Here is a 17,452-nt window from a genome sequence, read left to right on the forward strand (position 1 = left end):
ACCTTAAGAAGAAAAAACATAAATACACAGTTAAGACGTAGTTGAAACATATATTCTCTTTAGTTTCATTCAAGATAAAAAGTATCCTTAACAGAGAACACAGGAGATGTGTATATGTTCAAATATTTTTTTATCTGTATTATAATTTTGGCATGCTTACAGTACATAGCTCAGTTTTAGTGTATGTGATAACAATGCTGTTAATGGTGCACTATGCAGATTTTACTCTTGTGAGTAAGGCAGTATGTTGCTTTAGGTTTCAGCTTTCCAAATATAAGAAACAGGGACGTTTACTTGTTTGCTTCATAGACATTTACTCTGGTCCTATGGATATTAATTTGGTCGATCCTGTAGATTTCTGACCAGGTCAGGGGGGCTTCTGAAAGTGGTCCCAGGCAGGTGTGACTTGACTTTACTGTGTTTCTCCTAAACTGAGGGCCTGAAGTGTCTCAGACTGTGTGATAAGTATTTCATTGAGGTAAGCCTCATATGATGCTCGCATATGTCTTAATGTTAATTATTAAACTTGCTCTCTTCAGCTTTTTATAACCAATGGAATGCTATAGTTTATTTTTGGACTTATCATTTCATAGACCTTGAATATGGGCGAAGTCTTTACGTACCACATTTAATCACCACTGTAGAACTCTCTATTATCAAATGAGATGCAGGTCTTGTCTTGTGTGAATGTGTGTACAGGTGTGACATTTTGCGGGTTGCTTAATGCATACATGCTGTTGCTCAGAAATTCCTGAAATCTGCCACAGATAGTATTTATTACACTACATGTCATAACTTGCAGAATTTATACCTACTTGTATCCCCACTTTACTGAGACAGCTGTTTGACGGGTTGCCTAAAGACTTGCTTATACCCTGTGACTGCATAAGTTGTACGTCTAGCATTTTCTGTAGAAATGAATATAATAGAGTTTAGGTTTGGGGAAAAAAACAGTGAATGCTCTGAACGCATTTAGCTTTGTGCATGAGCCCTTCAGCTTAGCTGATGGATGTGGTACGATTTCAGAATTGCTGAGCAATGGAAATAACTCCAACCTGTACCATACACATATTTGTATCAGTGAGGTCTCATTGAGCATGCCCATTTCACCTTAACGAGCTCAAGAAAAAAAGGCAAGTCACTCTCCTTACGCTATATCCAAGTCCTATTCAAGTTCCTATTTGTTCCATTGTTTATTAGCTGTCTCTGTCAAAATGAAAACTACAAAAACAAAAATTTTAGCCACCAGAAAATGCCCATGATGCATTGCGGTGGTTTTCACAAAATATCCAATCTATTTTTAATACAATGCCTGCTCTATCAGGTGCCTTACTTAAGCAAATGAGAATTTAAACTTGATCTATTCTTCAGAGTTTGACCTTTTTTTATAACTTCAAGTATAAGCTGATGTTAGCCCGCCATGCCAAGAACTTTAACTTCTTTTGTTGCTCTCTTTCTCTCAATTGGACAGTTTGACCAGTGTGCTGGCTCAACGCTCCCCTGAAAATTGTTTGTCTGCGTCAGACACAGTTTTCTTCGTGTTGAGCCTAAAGCTGAATGTAGTCTTCCTTGAAGGGATTCGATACATAATAAGGAAAATGTTCAAACACAAAGACATGACCAGTGTAACATTAGGTGAGGCTATCCAAAGAGTGCTGCATTTATGATTCGAATGAATTTAAAACTTGTTTCTCATTAAATTTTCTGTATGTTCTTTTGGTTAACTTATTTTTTTCTGTAAGCAGATTTTTTTTTATTTCTTTTTGTATTTATGGTCTGAATCTGTAATATATTGCACACGTTTGAATTTTTTGGATGAATTTTTGCCTTAGTATTCACTCCTCTCTTTCCTTCATATCTTCCTTTAGTGTGCTTTCTCTTGTGCTTTTTCTTTAAGAAAACCAGAAAATGAATATTTAACTGTCACTGAGGTAAAGAGTTCATGTTGACATACAGTAAGGAGAGCCAGGACTAAAATCAACTGAGCTATTTGGTGATTTCTTCCTGAGGAGGCAAAACCTCTTGTTTCATTTCCCTTCATCAATCTAAGTTGATATGCCTCAATTCTGCGTTTTTGTTGCTGGGTAAATACTTTAATCGGTCTTGAATTTCCAGCTGAAGAAGAATATCTTTAGCAGTTTGTCAAGGCAAATGTGATTTTCTCCAAGAAACACAGGAGGTTAATTGTTCCCCTGTTTTGGGGGACGAAGCAGATGTACAAATAGCTCTTTTTATTTTGGTCCTTGGTGGTGTACTACAGGTTCACAGAATGGACTGTGTTCTTCAGGCATTGTGAAACAGTGATGCCCAGGTGTCAGCTGTGGCCCAAATCGGCTTCGCAAATACTTCCAGAAGCGCAGTGATATTACTAAATACTGCTTTGGCTCAAAAGAAACAGAAAGCCGCTCATTAATTCATGAGAAAATTCAGCGTTGTAGTGGATAGGAAAAAAAATGTTTTGCCACCCACATATTGGACATGCTTTCAGTTAAGTGGGAGTTTCTGTGTAATGCAGTGGATTGGTTTAAATTTTGGAAAAGTGCACCTGGAAAAATATTTGAACGATCAGATGAATTGCATTTCTACATCCAAGCTTAGTGTGTGTTCAGACCGTTGCTGTTCAGGTGACAGTCAACTGAGCATCATTGTAAATTGGCAGGGTTGAAGCTAATGAAGCCGCTGAGGTTTCAGTGCCATGACTATGGCCGGTAGCAGCCAACCCATTCACTAGATCGGTTTCTCTGTGGAGGGTAACAGAAGCTTCGTTTTACACTTTGGTAAGACAGAGGTCGATTTAGGTCACAGCGATGCCTGGTCACAGAACTGTCTGCCCTTCACAGGGTATTTCCTCTTGTACCTGACACCTACAGAATCGCACCACTTGACCACCTGTACAGAATATAACAAAAACACTCTTTCCTTGTACCACAAACCCATTACACTGCAATGAATTACATTTCCTTCTAGACTTGAGGCAAAGCCAAAAGAATTTGAGTGAGAGCAATTGGTATTAGAAAAAAAACAACTGTTTGAAAGAATAATATTGCAGATACTTGAGAAATCCATACAACGGGCAACTTGGACATTTAAAGGTGTCTCACTCTATCTAAAAACTAAAAAAATCAATGCCCTTGCTGCAATGCTTCTAATGTTGTATGGTATAGTACTAGAGGACTAGCATGGGGTCTTTAGGTAGCTAGTACTGTGTATGTACTCCCCAAGTGTAATATTGTGTCACAGTAGGAAGGCTGTATTTCATTGCCAAGTGCTCTGTAATAGATCTTTTGGTGACATTTTTAAGCGAATCTGCAGAATTGTGTCCTGCTGAAACTAACAGTAACTTGCTCCTATTAGTCATGTCTATATTTGTAGCCCACATATATGCCTGTTCAACACAATATCTAAACAGATGTTATATTTATGTTGTTTAATTGTTGTGCTGCATTTATACTTTTGACTCTGTCTCTAAATGTTTTGTTTAATTTCTTTTGAGGCACAGTTTGTTGGAGAAATTCACTGGATTATAAGCAGTGTATATGTATAGATGTGAAGTAGGGCAGGTTTCAATCTCAAGCGATCTGAAAGATGCATTTATTGTGTAATTGTGCCTCTTGTTTTTATTTTACTTTTTATTATTATTGTTATTATAATTATTTCACAGCATTGTATCAGCCAGGTGTTGGTACTACAGTTGCTTGTAACCTTGATAGTCTCATTATATTATTGATTTTAATAAAAAAAAATGCATTAGAGATAATGTGTTTTTGGATTCTTTCTGACTTCCATACATTGAGTTCACACACTGATTCTTGTTCTGTTTCATTCAAATGATTTCACTCAGGCACTTTAAAGCCATCTAAAGACCAAGAATTTAACACACCATAAATGGAAAAATAAACGCTAGACTGAGCAAGAGTTAAGATCTCAGATATTTGCTTCAACAAAATAAGCAGCTACTACTAAACACAATGTCATTTTGACAGTCACCCTTGAGAGCATTAGACTACCTGTAAAGTAATGGCTGAAAGCCAAAGTTTCCCTCATACATAACCAAGATGTGAAGCATGACTCTTTTTTTGACATACAGTATGGCTCCAAAACAGCTCAGGGGAAGGTGGGCGAGTGGGTAAATAAATAAAGCATGATAATCAGTGGGAAACATTTTCCCTTCCCTCAAGGCAAAATTCTCCCAGAGGTTTGGAGAAGGATGCTGAGTTAGAAGGGGGCCACAGAGATCTTCTGGCTCTGAGTAGGAGAAGATTAATTAAATGGCATTTTCTTCCTTTCATTGTGCTAGGATTAGCTGGCTGGCCTGAGAGTGGAATGAATGTGCACCTCCTCTTTTCTCTCTTTCTCTCTCTTGCACTCTGTGTGTGTCTCTTTCTGTAAGGCTATTCTAGGAATGATGCCAGTTTCGTTTCCTGATTGCACTCTTAGACGTACATGACATCATTTACCTCGGACTTAACACATGAATTAAAAGCTAAAACAAACCCAAACTCAAGATCCAGATCACATTTTAATGACGCTACATAATGTCCTGCCACACCGATCTGAACACAAGCAGAGCAGGGTTCATTTCAGGTGCATTTATATCTGAAATACAAAGCAATATCTTTCAGTTTTGCAACACTGCAAAGAGCAAACCTGGGCTCACCAGCTCTGGTTCAGCTTCATTTCTGAAATTAACCAGACTTTTAAAAGGAAAAGCAATAAACCAATTAGACTTTTTAATTATAGAGTATACACTTACGTACACACTTATGTTTTGACTTTTGCAGCATAAAACATACACACTTACAAAGACATAATTGATGCGGTTAGGCTGAAACGCAATGTCGTCTGTGGCAAGGCTATCATCAAGGGGGGTACGTAAGACTGGTTTAAACAATGAACAGTCGTATTGAGAACACCCAAAGCAAGTAACATGTATAGTCTTTATGTGTGTAAAAACTGCAAGTAAGGTCACAGGAAATCAATGAATTCCTACAGTCTCTGCTTCTTAGCAACAAAGCACACATTCCTCAAAACCAGTCTGGAGTAACTGTGTATCTAAAAACAATCCGTGAATACCATTGAAATATGATATTTTACAGAGCACTGATCCGTTTAAGGACGAAAAAATCATGACTAGGCGACCCGTGCATTATTTGGTAAACGCCATAACCCTGTAGCCATGCTGTATCAATCAGAGAAGTAAGTTAAAACGCATTATTGACTTGTACCAACTTTGTTTGGTCTCGCCGCTTGCCGTATCTTACTCGCAATGATGGCGACCAGTCAGGATGTCCACGTCCGAATTTGTGGGCAAGAAATAATTAAATACGACTTGGAAATAAAAGCTCTCATTCAGGTGGGAATTAATTGTGCATTGTGACATTTAATATTCATAATTAATTATTCCTTTCGATTGTCAGAAATGTCTCCCCAACTAAAGAGGAGCACTACTTCAGATCAAAAAAGCCGGTAACTAAGCTAACGTTAGCTATGCAGCTTCCTTTGTACACGGCTGCCGAACGATTATTTGCCTACCTAGTTAGCTAACGTTAGCAACCTACTAGATGAAGCACTAGACGATGAGGATATGGGCACGATGTTAATGTCAACTGCTCAACTCATTTAGTCAGGTAAACTGTGAGTAGCTAGGTAGCAAATAGCAGGACCGTAGCAAAATATGTGATCTAGCCAGCTAGCATGCACACTTATTTAGCAACACATCCATTTTGCTTGCATCTGAGATGAAAATGGATTTTACTGGTAGTGTGCCGGCTACGAGCCATCTCATTTTAAGTACTTGGAAAACTGGTTACCCAGCTAACAGTATAATTTTAAACAAAAGGACGTATACCTCAAAACAGGATATCAGCGAATGTACCGGACCGCAGAACGAGCTGACGGATTTGAACTCCAAGGTGAAGGAGAAATTCAGTCATCTCAGACTGAGGATTCAGGTGAGAAGACATTTTAAATGTTTTCAAAGTTATATTCCACTATTTTCACTGTCGCTCGAATTTCCACTATTATTTTAATATTTACCTTTGTGTCGAGTTGACGTTATCGCTACCAGCGGTCCAGCCATGTCCTTTTGTCTTGTGTGGACATGGCTTGGGAATGGTCTGAGTTGCACTAGGAGTAGCTTCCGAACTTTCCCCCGTTACAGGATTTGGAGCAAATGGCTAAGGAGCAGGACAAGGAGTCAGACAAGCTGGCAATACTGAGTGAGGCTGAAGGCCACCGAAAACAGATGCTGAGGTGAGGGTGGAGGACCAAGCAGGGGTGTGTAGCTCTTGGAGTCGTGGTTTGAGAACCTTGAGAACCTTAACTAGTGGAAGGCCTAATCTAGAGTGCACATAATTGCTACTCCAGACCAGCCATGGCACACATACCACCAAAACTTTGGTTTGAATTATATGTCAAGGGGATAATTTGTGTTGAATGCAACCACAGGGGGCAGTGAAAGCATAACGTGGAGTGGGTGAATGTTAGTGAATGTTGGTAAAGTGCATTTAACTTATCTTACAGAGAGCGGAGTCTGCTGTTTTCTTTGGGCTGACCATTTTCAATCATGTATGTTGTGTTAGTATACAGAATTGGCCAGTTTGCCTTGTGACTGGAGTTCAGATACATTTAAATGCAGAGGTGGGAACCCCGGCTTCAGAAAGTAAAAGTCCTGCCATGTATTTGTTCTAGCCATTCACTAAACAAGGTGATTTCACTAATTAGTTCCTCTACCTGGTTGAAGAATTGTGCTAATTAAATTCAGCTGGTGTAGTGCATGGGTGGAACAAATACGTGGCAGGACTTTTACTTTCTGAAGCCAGGGTTTTCCACCTCTGTGGAATGTTTTCCACCTCTTCCACCTCTTCACCTCTGTGAAATGTTATCTCCTATGGTGTTGGCACAGTCAGACGTTTAGTTATAGAAATTGCTGGAAATTCTCCATGCAACCACCCCAACATCAGCCAATGTGAAAAATGTCTTCCTTTGTGGTTAATGAGTATTTTGGATTAAGATAACCTGAATGGGTGATCTTTTCTGTGTCGTAGATTGGCCACTTTCTGCACAAAGGGCTACAGTTTTACTTGCAGTTAAGGGAGTGCTTTGTAGTTTGGGTCATTCCATGAATATTTGTGCACTTTCCTGCTTGATAGACTTTATGTAATTTTTTTTTTCCCTGGTTTATGCAGCAATCAGACTGCGTGGAGAAAGGCTAACCTTGCCTGCAAGCTCTCCATTGATAACCAAGAGAAGGAAGAGCTGCTTCACAGCGGAGATACTTCAGTGAGACATCGGTAAAGACAAATGTGCACTGTCTCACAGCCACATCTGATGCTTCCAGTTTCACTTTCCTTTCCTGTAGCCTACTAACCTGTAGCAGTCATTTTTAAATCTACAGTTCTAATAATGTGCTTGAGATAATGTGCACCACAGCACAGGGGAATAATAGCTTAGTAATAAAAGACTCTGTAAAGAGAGCTGAGCAGTGTGGGAGGGGCTCCAGTGTGATGTGCCCTTTGTTCTTCCAATCAGAAAGACGACCAAAGAGAGCCTGGTCCAGACCACCAGTGATATCACAGAGAGTTTGATGAGCATCAGCCGAATGATGTCACAGCAGGTACAGCAGAGTGAGGAGACCATGAGCACACTTGGTAAGTGGAGCCCCCTAGGGGTCATGGAAAGAAATACCTGTCAGTGAAAGCATTTGAGGTGGGGGCAGGTCTGCATATTGTGTCAATGTTTGTGAAGAGCTGTGTGCTCAGCAGCATAATTTACTGAATCAGCATCTATTGTGGTAATTAGTAAAAATGGATAAAGCATGGATAATTGCTTTGGATAAAGCAAACAAGGGTACTGGAACCTCAAAGGCCCCGTGATACTTGGGCAGAGAGCTTTGTTGATTTCATGTGTTTGATCATGTGACTTTTCTTTTGACTTTTTCTTTGAAATAAATCACAAGAGCATAATTGAAATGCTGCTTGCAACATCTCCTTTTTTCTTGTATTGCTTATTGGCTTCTGTCCATTCTTATGAGCAGACACTGACCTTAAAGATGAAAAGATCTATCTTTAAAGTCTGTCTTTCCAGATAGGAAACAAATTGCAGATGAACCTGTTTGGTTGCACTTCCAAACACCTTGAGGGAGATGGAGAAAAAGCTGTTGTTATTGCTTTCCTCCTCTGTAGCCACCTCTTCAAGAACGGTGATGGAAACCAACGAGGAGTTTAAAGCCATGACAGGGACCATTCAGTTGGGGCGGAAGCTCATCACAAAGTACAACCGGCGAGAATTCACAGACAAACTGCTCATCTTCCTGGCGCTAGCGCTCTTTCTGGGTACCGTACTCTACATTCTGAAGAAAAGACTATTCCCCTTCCTCTAGGGGGAATTGAGCACAAGCTATCAAACAAAAAAAAGCATTTTGTTTGAGGTACTACTTTTTATGGTAAAATTATCTTGAATAAATGCCTCTGAGGCATTGAGTTTTTTTTTTTTTCCTCCAGTTTTGTGGACTTTGGTGAGGTTGTCTCGCATGAGACGGATCGAGGACCAGCGTGTTTGCGTCACGTGTGGACAGCTGTGATCATGTGACCCAGGGAGATTCATATAGGAGGTTCCTCCTCTGCCATGTGACTGATTGTGGTTCCCATTATTATGTTTTTAGAGTCATGTATTAGCGTTAGCGGATACATGAGTCGGTTGCCCACATCCTTCTGTAGTTATGTGATGAGATCACGTTTTGTAAGGCATTGCTGTAGCACTGCCCAGATGGAAGTGCGTGACCAATTGTTGCCTTTTATTTTCAGTAATCAAGATATGCTATCTTACCTTCCACTACTCCTCACTTGGTAGCCTGCTACATTCCATGTCAGGGTAAAGATGCAATATTATGGCCAGGGACTCAGTGGCTTCAGTCATTCACTTATGTTAGATATATACGTGGAAAGCTGATGTTCTCTGACAGGGCAATCAGCATGGATAATGAAAAATCAGGTAATATTGATTAGATTATGATTAACTGGTAGCTTATGAATGGTAGAATATTAATTGGTGGTAGTTGAGATAGCTAATTGTTTGAATAATGAATCTTAATGTTGTCAGCATTTGCATATTTGCATGCTGTATGCATGTAATGCTAATAATGCACTTAAAACAGTATTTTAAATGAATGGTATTTTATGGAAAAAGTACAGAGCCTTTTAACCATTGAACTGTCTGTCACAGAGTGTGACTTGACTGTATCAGTTCCTCTTTTTGCCTCTGTCTTAAATAGTGCTGTTTTTTTTTTTTTTTTTTTTCAGAAGAGACTGATTGGAAATCATTGTCATTAGTCATTTGCCTTTTGTGTGTCATTAATGTGGTAATTGAAAAGGGTTCAAAGATTTAATAATAAAGAATCCTTGTTCCCACAATATTGCCTGGTCTGAATTTCACATGCATGCCAAGCCATATGTTGAAATTCCACTGTGTGATTCCTCATTGCCGTATGAGGCTCATAATATCATATCCCCACACATCATTTATTTTACCAAAGAATGTGAGCTTTACCTGAAGGCTGAGCCAAGCTACAGCCCTGTCCAAACCTTAACCGAACGCCTGCTATGGGCTAAAAATCAGTGTGTAATGACAATGGTGATATCCCATCTTATTGGTGGCCCTTGTGAGTGAAGGTCCTGCTACACTGTTGTTGCTGTGCTGGGTTAATGTAACTGGGCAGATGGCCGTTCTGTCCTCCGCTGCTGCAGGGGCGGAGGTGGGGTGGCTGGGGCGAAGCAGGAGTTTGAATCAGAATGGACTTTGGCATTAATCACATCGCTGGTGATACAGAAGCATGCGTCCCTGTCTTTCTTCAGATAAGACCCGGAAAAGCTGATTATTCTGCCTTTTTTCCCCTCCTCTCTCCCTTTGTTTCCACTGTGGGCTGCGGGCTACGGGAGGTATTTTTAGAATGGACTGTCCGCGCTATCTGACTTGTTCTTTTCAACACCTTGGAAGAGCGGGCAGGCATTGTAGTGGCGTGACCTTTCTCTCCACCTTCGCATTTCCTGACATTTCATTGCAAAAATGAGGCATGTTTGCATTTTGCCGCTCTGTCAGCCCAGCTCAGCTGCATTTGTGGTCTCGCTTTCCATGGACTTTGGGAGAACATGGCATCTATTACAGGGTTTCATGCTTACGGTTCGAAGAGGAAAGGAGAATACTTTGTGAGATTATGTGCGGACAGGCAAAACTAAGAGATGCCTAAGTACAGTCACACAGATTTTAAGTGGTGGGAACTGCAATTCCAAGAGCGTGCTGTATTGTTCTCATGGACACTTTCCTTGATGTGGAATCTTTGACCCCAAACCAAGGGTCCTGCTCTCTTCAGTTAAGAGAATTACTACATTGATTTATGTGTTTTCAATGTCAGGCAAGGCTGTTGGCACTGGGATAGACGGTGTATTTATTGCTCGGGCTCCTAATCAAGCAGTCCTGACTCCTGCTGCAGTTGTGTTGGCTGTCTGAAACGGGCTAACCTTGTGCTGAGGTCCCTGTGACAGTTGTTGGTCGCGGCACCATGCATTATCTCTGCCCTTTTCAGAAACCTCTGGGTAGTGTCAGTATTGCGCTTTCAGAATGCCTGTTAGAAATGTTGGCGAAGGTTTACACGACCGAATTTTGGTTTCCTTAGAGCAGCTTTCTTTACATTTGTAACTTGGTGGAACCTTTCTTAAGTGTACAGTCCACGGCCCGTAGTACTTCCCAAAGGCCGCAGGACAGCCGTGCCCAGAGATTGGTTTTAACCCGTGATTAATGGGTTGACGAACGCTATTAGCCGAAACGCACATACGTCTCCCCGGCGTTAGCGTGTTTGACGTTAATTAAACGCGCTTTATGCTGACGGGGTTGTCAAATCAACCTCGTTTAACCAGCTAAAACATCTTAAAGGTCATAGCCCTTTTCAGAACGTGTAGTTAGTCAATTAAGGCATTATCGCGACCTCGGATTTACTTTTTTGTTCAGCACTCGTGAAGTGCACCTGGAGCATATATCAGGGGACAGGAACTTAGTCAAATCCTTAAATAGGGCCATGCGTACGGAGAAGGGAATAACACCAGAAGTGCAGTGTATTTTGGTTACGCTCAAACGGTTTCTAAATTTTCGGAGTCGTGAACATTGCGTGATGAACTCCTGACAAGCTTTTTATACAATATCAAGTGGCCATATGGGTGAAAAATAAAAATTTATTACGTTTTACAACCTTGTGCGCATCAGTCTAACAGTTTAAATGAAGTACTGTAATAGCCACTTTAGTACATTAACCTGACACTAAACATACGAGACATCTTACACGTATGGGACACTGACGTGGGCACAAACGGTGCATGTAGCCTGTCCAATTTAAAGAGTTACAGTGTATCAGGTTTACTGGATTGACTTTAAATTTCAAATAGAAGTGATGTAGTGTCCTGACACTCAGTATAGAAAACACATGCCGCATGTAAGGAAAGGGTTCACAAACTTGACGGCAACTTGTTGGATAATAAATGCTCTCTACTCAGCTGAATTTTGATCTTTGGATACTTACTCTTTCCGTTTTCAGCATAAGTTTCCCATGCGTCCATATCTTTATTTCTAGACTGCTGCATGTCTACTGTTTTATATCTACTGTCTAATGTTTTTGGACTTTGAGTTGCGTTGCTAACGTGAAGGAAGTGTATAAAAATATTTTCCATAAGGAAAAAAGCCCAAAGCTGCACAGTGATTCCTATCTCCCTATAAAAATGTATTTAACGCGGAACATTTTTTTTTAAATTTTGAATCTACCGAAATGTGCACTCTATTGATGCAAGTAGCCTATTTTAACCGTTTTTAAAACGGTTATAAAAATACTGATATACGCAAAAAGTGCACCTGTCTTCCCATCGCCCGATAGTAATAGATCGAAAGAAAACTACAGGGACGGCATTTTCATTCTGAGGCAGAGGTCATATCATAGTCCTGTTCACAGATTCAAGGCATCAGCCGTTCCTGCCAATGAACTTGACTCTTAACAGACCACTGCGTATCCAGCTCTGATTGTCCAGTTTTAAATATACACTATTGTATATTCCCGTTTTTGTTCTCCCCCAAAACTTCAGATTCATTTTCTTATGTGTAATGACGTTGACATTCAGAAATGATATGACTTATTATAATTGTATAATTAAATTGTGTAAGGTAAACTCAGAGGTTGGGCCGATTTCATACGACTTTCTGAGGTCTTCTCAGTTATACAGCTATTTGCCCTATAAATAGCCTACAATAGCATCCTCGGCTATGTACTGCGTGGTTACAATTTTTCGTTAAGTTCACTGCACTCGATGTTGTTTAAGAAAAAAATCGCCCTTGCATGGGCCAGTTGGATAGCCTATATATAAACAGCATCTTTGTCGGCTATATTGCCAGTACGACACCGTATTTGGCAGTATGGCCGACAGGATTGCTGTTTATATATCCTGGCGCCGAAACGTTTCAGTCATATTACTGGTCCAATTAGTATTTTACAGATGCCAATTCTGGTTTTATCATCATGACTGCGTAAAAATACTGTTTTGGTGTGATGGAATTTGCGTTGTTTTCTTGTCGTGTGAAAATATAGGCTATTACAAATCCCTTTGTATATTTATAACTAATATTTTCTTAATAATAGCCTATGAACAATTGTCATTATCAGCAAAATACAAATTGTCCGCAATCTCTGGCGATGTTGGACCACTAGTGTATGATTCATGTAGACATAAAACGGTCAAAGAGATTTAAGACAAATTTGATGGTTGAACTGATGTACGCTTGAATCAGCTTTAATATATACTTTGCAACTCAATATCTGTTGGCTAATAGTTGTTACAGCAAAGCAACTCTACACAGTAATAAACTATTCATCTTCAACAGGTGGAGAAACGTTGAGATTTCATAGTTTTTAACCTTTCAATTAGCTGTTTGCATTGCATGTATGTGTGTCTGAATACGCAGGCGAACCCTAACCCAAAAGCTCTGCGCATAAAATTTAGCATATGGACTATGATATTATTGATGATTTACCACAATTGTTTTATCAGTGGGGTCCACCTGGGTGAGTCAATTGCCCGCCCAGAAACGCAGCTAAATTCGTTCGTCTCTGTTAGTGATGTGGGTTAGTGTAGTATTTTGCCTTCTCCGAATTTAGGTCATGGGTTTCTACGGCAGTCCTGTGAAAAGTATTTGAATAGCATTAAAATCAGGCCATTTATTTAATGACCGTGGACTCCTCTTGTAGGACACCCAGGGAAAACCCCCAATAATATATATGTGAATATAAATATAAATATGTGAATGCGTGTTAAATCAGATGAACAAGAGACCTTTTAAAGTGTGTCCTGGAAACCCTAACCCATTTGCTGTATTCTGACCCTGCCGCATAAGGTTGTTAGTTATCATTTGTTATATTTCAGGCTGGTGATATGCTCTGTAGCGACGCGATTCCAATGTCGCCCGGTCGAGATGGCATGTGATAATTTATAATACAACCTATTGGCAATATACAAGAAAGAGCTCTAAATTTTAGTTTTGTGTCATCCAGCCTTCTATATAGCTACTGATAAATGAAATAAAAAACTGATAAAAAGGATCCAATATTGAAATAACCATGTAAAATTCGCAACTTTAATTTTTCATTTTTTGTTTATTTTATTGTTAGTTTCAGGAAAATGGTCGATCGATCCTTGGTCATTTCTTTGGCATAAACGTTCTCGTCGTGTTTTATATGCATGGGTCATTTAAAGGTAGTCCAGTTAAATCTGTTAATAAAAGCATGCGCTATGAGAAATTACCAACCCACCTTTTCCGTGTTGTTCGAAATCGTCCTATGTCGCATGTTATTTGTAAATGTTTAGGCTCTGTTTTGCCAAAATGTTAAAATTAAATATTTTCGGTTTTATTTTCTTCTGAACAACAAGTCCCTTCTTGCTTCACATGCACTTGTATTCATAAATAGCCTAAATTGGATCGTTGCTATAAATTAAATATATAACTGTTGTAACGTAATTTTTAAATACCTATAAATTATTGTTAGTGTTTCCTGAATGTTTAAATAAAATATTTTCGTCTGATGATTAATGTCAATAAATTCATAAAGTGAATAAAGTGCTAACATTGCCACATGGACGAGCCACACAAATTATCCGTATAGTCTTTACTGTTTTCACAGTAATAAAAGGTATTTTACCCCATCATTGTTATTGGCAGTACTCATTTAAGTGTGGTGATTTTTAAAAGAACCACCTAATTCTTCACTTTTTCCAGATTTCTAGTTTTCCTATATTACGAGACGGAAAGACAATGTAAACTGTGGCACTACAAGCTTTATTTACATATACATTAGGTTAGCTGACTTAATTCTATCATGTATGATCTTTGGCTTGGCCGGGCCATTTTTCTCTCCCTTTATTTATAATATCTTCGGAGCCATTCGAAACAACTTGATATAGGTGAAATATTGCCATATGCACATTTTAAAACATTTAATGATCCCAGTTCAATGGCACTAGAAAAACTGAAAAACTTCTGAACGATACGAAAAATATTTTCTCACGTCACGATTTATTATTTCAATCCATATACGTGGTTGTTTAAATAAACCACGACCAAACATTTCTATAACATAAGCAACATTAATAAACGATATAAACAACTGCATATTTAAGAAGATCACGTTGCCATATATGTCAAAAAGATGAAATGAAAATGTTAAATATGGAAAAGAGATACTATAATATTCAGCTTCTCGTCCCGTTAAAATGCAATGACACAATTGCTTACAAAAGAGTTACGTGTCATTAACTTCCCAAAGTAACATGGAAGACAAAACCTAATTGAACGTTTTCTTTCAGTTTAAGGTTTTTTTTCTTCTTCTTTTGGCGTGTTGACATACTCAGCGGATGGAGCATCCAACACACTCATGCTTGGAGCACGCGCCTTTTCCGCAGGGCGTATTTTGAGAAGTGTGATTTCTAAAAATGATGCTAATTATATAGAGCTTACACGTGCCAGCTGAAAGACAAAGATCGTCACAACGGTTAGTCGCATGCAGGTCTCAAGATAAAGCTGTCATATTACAAATGTATTTCGCGTTGAGTGCATATAAATTTTGACCCCTTTTTTCACCAGGCTCTGATTCCATGCAGCGATGACACTCCGTTGCTAGACTGGAACTGGGTCTGAACGTTACTGAGGTCCCCAACGCCGAAGTTCATATAGTTGCTGCCGGCTGAGGATGATTGGATGGTTTGCATTGCGGCTGTGGGGTAGTTGCACGCATAGTTTGTATTACAACCCGGACTGGAGTAGTTGCTGAAGGCCGGGTATGTGTTGTAAGTGTAGTGATTAATGCCGACGTTGTATGAAGTGCTGTATGAGGACGTGTCTCCGAGGCAAGGCTTCCCGTCCCGAACCAGAACAGGGACAGATATGCGTCTCGGCGGCGGGATTCCGACCATCTCCAAAGTCTGGTCTTGCCGCTGCCTCTTGCACTTGTACCGCCGGTTTTGGAACCAGATCTTCACCTGCGTGGATGTTAGTTTTAACACATTGGCCAGGTGATCTCTCTCAGGAGCGGACAGGTACTTCTGCTGTTTGAATCTCCGTTCTAGCTCGTACACCTGGGCCTGGGAGAAGAGCACGCGGGGCTTTCTCCTCTTTCTCTGTCTCGGGCGTTCCGCGTCCTCGGTCTTTGCTTCGTCTGCCGGTTCACTTTGAGAGTAGGCCTCTGTTTCAAACAAACGTTTAAGATTATTGCTATTGTTTAGTTTGATATCACAACATATCGAGGAAACGTTATGAATATAAATTATTGTCACAGCAAAAAAATAAATAAATAAATAAATAATAATAATAATACATGCTGAAATGGAAGCAGTCAATTTATTGAATACATATGTATCATTGGAAGTATTTTACTTTAAATTATCATCAATATGATACGTTTCAAGCAGCTATTAGCCACATAGAATATTTTATATCACAGTTTCAACCTTATTGTCAGCATTGGTCACTCCTTAGCCACGCCAAGTCACTTAACGTGGGATACATCATTTAACCAAGTCACGGTTTCATTCTCACGTGCTTAGGACTTCGGATGTACATGAAATTAAATAAAATGCTGAGAAAAATGGAGGATGAAGTTGGAAAACCCGTTCAAATGAGTTAAGCAATAGGGGAAATTTGTATTAGGCGTTTAGAATTCAATGCATCCCACGTTCAACACAAATAAATACATATTCGCGTCATGATTTTCAGCGGAACAGAATAAAATATTTAGTTTGACAGGCGTTACATTTGTCCTTGTGTGCCGTGCTGTACGGGTTTCCTGCTGGTTAAGGCCTGATTTATGCGCTCTTGTTTAGTTCGCCCTTAACGCTGAAAAACGGTTTATATAATATTCCTATAATCGCCAGGTTCTGTTGTTCATGACAGTAACAACACAGACTGAAATGGTAAAACTTGTTGTGTTCAATCTTGGTGGTGGCAAACTACAAAGAGTATTTAGTTAGGCCCACCGCATAGCATGAGGATTGAATTTGGCCTGTAGCTGCGTTATTACCATTTATTTTTTAAGAACGGAAACAGTTTATGTGAACTCCAAATCTTTTTGAGTTTTCGGTTTTATTTAAAAGTCTGTGTGTGTCTCTGTGTGTATTGTATATTGTATATTGTATTGTATAAACGTATATACAGTTATTCGATGTCATCTTTAAATTCTGTTCAACAGTAAGATTTAAAATTCGTTTGGAGCATCTTCATAACACATAAGTAAATACACCTGATGAGAGGCAAATAACCATAAAACAGTCATCACCTTTTCTTTGTTTTTCTTCAAAACCATTGTCCGTCTTTGTGTCTTTGATGATGTCCATTTCCAAGAAATTTTTGCCATAAAAGGCAGCCGTGAAGTTGAGAGAAGAAGTTTTGTTGGCCTTCAGTTCTGGGACATCGTCGCTGAACAGAGAGGTTCCGGGAGTCATCTCCACGAACGGCTCCTGTTTGAACTTTGCCAGCATGCAGGAAGAGGTGGGCAGCGCAGTATCAAGCCGTGGCGATATTTCCAGAGAGGCCATTTCGCCTTGGTTCTGCTCCAGATTCAAAATATCCTTTACTGAAAAGGGAGTAGAAGTTAGAGGGTTGGGAAACATGGCCAATGGAAACGTATGTTATTACTTGCCAACGAACTGATTAACCTGTTGCACGAATAAACCCCCTCCACGAAAATTCACCAAACTGAAGCGCTCTCTTGTGGGACAAGGAGGCTCTTGAGAAAAGTGTTCATCTTTACAGCAAACCTTGCCTCTGGCTTGTGGAGGGCTATGATAGTGCAGTTACGTACAGGGATCCGGGGAAGGAGGGGCTTCGGTGCCTTGTAAACCTCACGTTGTCCTTTATTGGCTGTCACGGTTCCGGT

General features: G+C 39.7%; 2 protein-coding genes across 2 annotated transcripts; one reads left to right on the top strand and one right to left on the bottom strand.

The window, feature by feature from the left end:
* Positions 1-5,263: 5,263 nt before the first annotated feature.
* LOC118791477 (vesicle transport protein SEC20-like) lies at positions 5,264-8,891 on the top strand. Its single transcript, XM_036548846.1, has 6 exons — positions 5,264-5,353; positions 5,859-5,951; positions 6,161-6,252; positions 7,188-7,292; positions 7,531-7,649; positions 8,184-8,891. The coding sequence occupies exons 1-6, from the start codon at positions 5,267-5,269 to the stop codon at positions 8,378-8,380; spliced, it is 693 nt and encodes a 230-aa protein (XP_036404739.1). The 5' UTR covers positions 5,264-5,266; the 3' UTR covers positions 8,381-8,891.
* A 6,267-nt stretch (positions 8,892-15,158) lies between these two features.
* nkx2.5 (NK2 homeobox 5) lies at positions 15,159-17,186 on the bottom strand. Its single transcript, XM_036549142.1, has 2 exons — positions 16,836-17,186; positions 15,159-15,761 (listed from the first exon to the last, which is right to left on the bottom strand). Exons 1-2 carry the CDS (start codon positions 17,184-17,186, stop codon positions 15,159-15,161), a joined length of 954 nt encoding a protein of 317 aa, XP_036405035.1.
* Positions 17,187-17,452: the final 266 nt, after the last annotated feature.

Source organism: Megalops cyprinoides, chromosome 16 (assembly GCF_013368585.1).
Source record: "Megalops cyprinoides isolate fMegCyp1 chromosome 16, fMegCyp1.pri, whole genome shotgun sequence".
Classification (NCBI taxonomy): domain Eukaryota; kingdom Metazoa; phylum Chordata; class Actinopteri; order Elopiformes; family Megalopidae; genus Megalops; species Megalops cyprinoides.

What these genes read in the sequence shown, in the direction of transcription:
- LOC118791477 (XM_036548846.1), top strand. Translation starts at nt 5,267, where the DNA reads ATGATGGCGACCAGTCAGGATGTCCACGTCCGAATTTGTGGGCAAGAA. An exon ending in AAATAAAAGCTCTCATTCAG is followed by an intron (nt 5,354 to 5,858) that starts GTGGGAATTAAT and finishes ACCTCAAAACAG; the next exon opens with GATATCAGCGAATGTACCGG. An exon ending in ATCTCAGACTGAGGATTCAG is followed by an intron (nt 5,952 to 6,160) that starts GTGAGAAGACAT and finishes CCCCCGTTACAG; the next exon opens with GATTTGGAGCAAATGGCTAA.
- nkx2.5 (XM_036549142.1), bottom strand. Translation starts at nt 17,186, where the DNA reads ATGTTTCCCAACCCTCTAACTTCTACTCCCTTTTCAGTAAAGGATATT. An exon ending in AAGGTGATGACTGTTTTATG is followed by an intron (nt 15,762 to 16,835) that starts GTTATTTGCCTC and finishes TTTGAAACAGAG; the next exon opens with GCCTACTCTCAAAGTGAACC.